This window comes from Mandrillus leucophaeus, unplaced genomic scaffold (assembly GCF_000951045.1).
Source record: "Mandrillus leucophaeus isolate KB7577 unplaced genomic scaffold, Mleu.le_1.0 Scaffold1164, whole genome shotgun sequence".
NCBI lineage: Eukaryota > Metazoa > Chordata > Mammalia > Primates > Cercopithecidae > Mandrillus > Mandrillus leucophaeus.
In genome coordinates, this window is record NW_012099921.1 from 347,892 (window position 1) to 350,473 (window position 2,582).

At 49.8% G+C, this 2,582-nt stretch overlaps 1 protein-coding gene across 1 annotated transcript in view; it reads left to right on the forward strand.

Moving 5' to 3' along the window:
• Window positions 1–2,078: 2,078 nt before the first annotated feature.
• ALPK3 (alpha-kinase 3) overlaps window positions 2,079–2,582 on the forward strand; it is a 70,282-nt gene continuing 69,778 nt past the window's right edge. The window contains 4 exon segments of the mRNA XM_011999376.1: window positions 2,079–2,231; window positions 2,233–2,354; window positions 2,356–2,431; window positions 2,433–2,465. Coding sequence (XP_011854766.1) covers window positions 2,079–2,231; window positions 2,233–2,354; window positions 2,356–2,431; window positions 2,433–2,465 — 384 coding nt within the window.

Here is a 2,582-nt window from a genome sequence, read left to right on the forward strand (position 1 = left end):
GAGTCAGTGAAATAATTTAGCTGTCTGTCAGGGAAGTTGTTAATGTCTGGAGCCCAGACCCACACTAATGTAGGTGCGAATTTAGTTGTAGGTTGCTATGGTCTAACCTCTACAGCGGCCACATTTTCCAGAGGAAATTGGTAAGTTGGAGTGGGTAACTAGTGGCACCATATCCATTGTCATATGAGAAATGGCCTGGAAGGGAAGTCCAGAGTCCCCATTGTGCTAGGCAGGGTCTCAAGGCTCTAGTGCCTGCCTCGTCATCCTCTCTCTACTTTCCTGTCTACTTCATACTCAGGTGACATGCATACCAGGCTGTTTCAGTCCTCCATATCTTTATACATACTGTTCCCTCTATCTGGAATATTCAGTTCCTCCTGCTCGCCACCCATCACAGTCTACTTGGTGAGGACCTATGTAATTTACAAAATCCTTCTAAGCTTTACTTCCTTCATGGTAAAACTGTCCTAATCCAGGCAAAACTAACCACCCTTTTCTCTATACTTTGGTGCTTTCCTATACATAGTTTTAGAATTGTATGTTTTCCCCTGCATCGTATGTTGCCTGTCCCACCTATTAGACTGTGAGCTTCTTGCAGGCAGAGATCCTGTGACCCCTGCCTCTAGCACCTGTGCCCTAACCTGACACATGCCCTAACCTGACACATGCTTTCCCACCCACCCCCTTTTTTTCTCTGCTGCTTGAACCAGCATACATGATTTAAACAAATGAACCAAAACTCCAAGTGGGTTTTCAAATATTTGAAGGACTACCCTGTAGATGACTGAAGATTCTGTGCACCTCCAGAGAGCCAAGAGCAAGAATGAATGAAGACATGTGATCAAGAGATGAATTTGGGATCACTAGGAGAGAACACTTTAGTATCAGTCAGGATACTTCTGCCAACAGAAGCCTAAATTGAAAATAGCTTGAGCAAAGGGAGAACTTTTTTGGTACACAGATTCCAAGGAAAGTTTGAACTGCCTATCTGCAGGAAGGCCAGGGACAAAGCTAGACCCCAGGAACACCTGAACAAGGGCACCTGAAAGCCATCAGGACCCTGTGTCCTTCGCCTCTGCTTCTCTCTGTGCTAGCTTCCTTATTCCTCACTGTAAACTGGCTTACTCCACACAGCAGGAAACATGGCTGCTGACAGCTGTGGCCTCACAGCTCAGTTTTCCACCACAGAGGGTCTGGTTTTCTTTCCCAATTCCAGTTAAAAATGTTTTAATGTTTGGGAGGCCGAGGCAGGCACATCACGAGGTCAGGAGATCAAGACCATCCTGGCTAACACAGTGAAACCCTGTCTCTACTAAAAATATCAAAAATTAGCGGGACATGGTGGTGGGCGCCTGTAGTCACAGCTACTCGAGAGGCTGAGGCAGGAGAATGGCAGGAACCCGGGAGGCGGAGCTTTCAGTGAGCTGAGATCCCGACACTGCACTCCAGCCTGGGCAACAGAGTGAGACTCCGTCTCAAAAAAAGAAAAAAATGATTTAGAGAAGAACTTTATTGGCACAGCCAGGGTCTGTAGTCAGGGAGATGGGGTACCGTGAATAGCCTGGCTTGAGTTTGATGCCAGTCAACTGAGGCCAGGAGTGGGATCATGTGGGAACAAGGTAGTTGCCATTGGAACCACACGGAGTAGGGGAAAGCCATTTCCAAAAGTAGTGGGGATGGGTACAGCTTCGAAAACAGAGGGGTTGGACTCCTTTGCTCCCACTTTCTAACAATTACAGTCATTTAGCTTCAGGTACTTTCTGGATGCTCTCAGGAAAAGAGCAGAAAGAAGGATGGATAAAAAGTCTGTGGGCACTTTCAATATTTAGACCAGGTTTCGGAAGGGCTTGGCACTAGTTCTTGGAAATTGTTGCATGATTTGATTATTTTTCTGGGCATCAGGACTCAGCCCATTTCCCCCTCTGGTGCTGAGAAATGGAGGCCAAAGGAGTGAAGGAAGTTCAGTTATTCTAGACGTATTAATTGAGCCCCTAATCTATGCTAGATACTGGGGTGTGGGGGGAGACAAGAGAGAGAGATCCCAAGGGGTTCAGGCCTCTCAGGGACTCAGGTCACTAATGAAGGTGGCTGGGCTTGTCGACGTGCTGGGCCAACAGCCACTGGCGAGGCAAGGCGAGGGTCAGTCAGGGCTGGTGCCAGGAAGAGGGCCGGTTCTTTGGCTCCCTGGTCTCCTGCGGTCCAGCTCAAGCTGGCCAGCGGTTGACCTGGCTCCCCCTGGCCCAGGCCAGGCCTCGTGGACCCCTCATATGCAAAACGGGACATGAGCAGGGGAGGAAGGCCAGCCGGGAGCCGGGTCCTGGGAGTTCCACGAAGGGACCTGTCCTGGTCTCCATGTTCACGCTGCGCCTTCCTTCCGAGGCTCCCCGGCCCTCGCCCGACAAGGCGCTGCTGCAGACACCAGGCCCGCCGAGGGAGCAGGGAGCGCACTGGGAGCCAACTCTGGGGCGGGCGCCTAGGGCCCGGCGCGAAGATGAGATTTAACTTAAAAAAAAAACAGGTAAGATTATATACTTAGGATAAAAAAGACTTTAGGAGTGGGGAAAACTTTGATGAACAGTGGT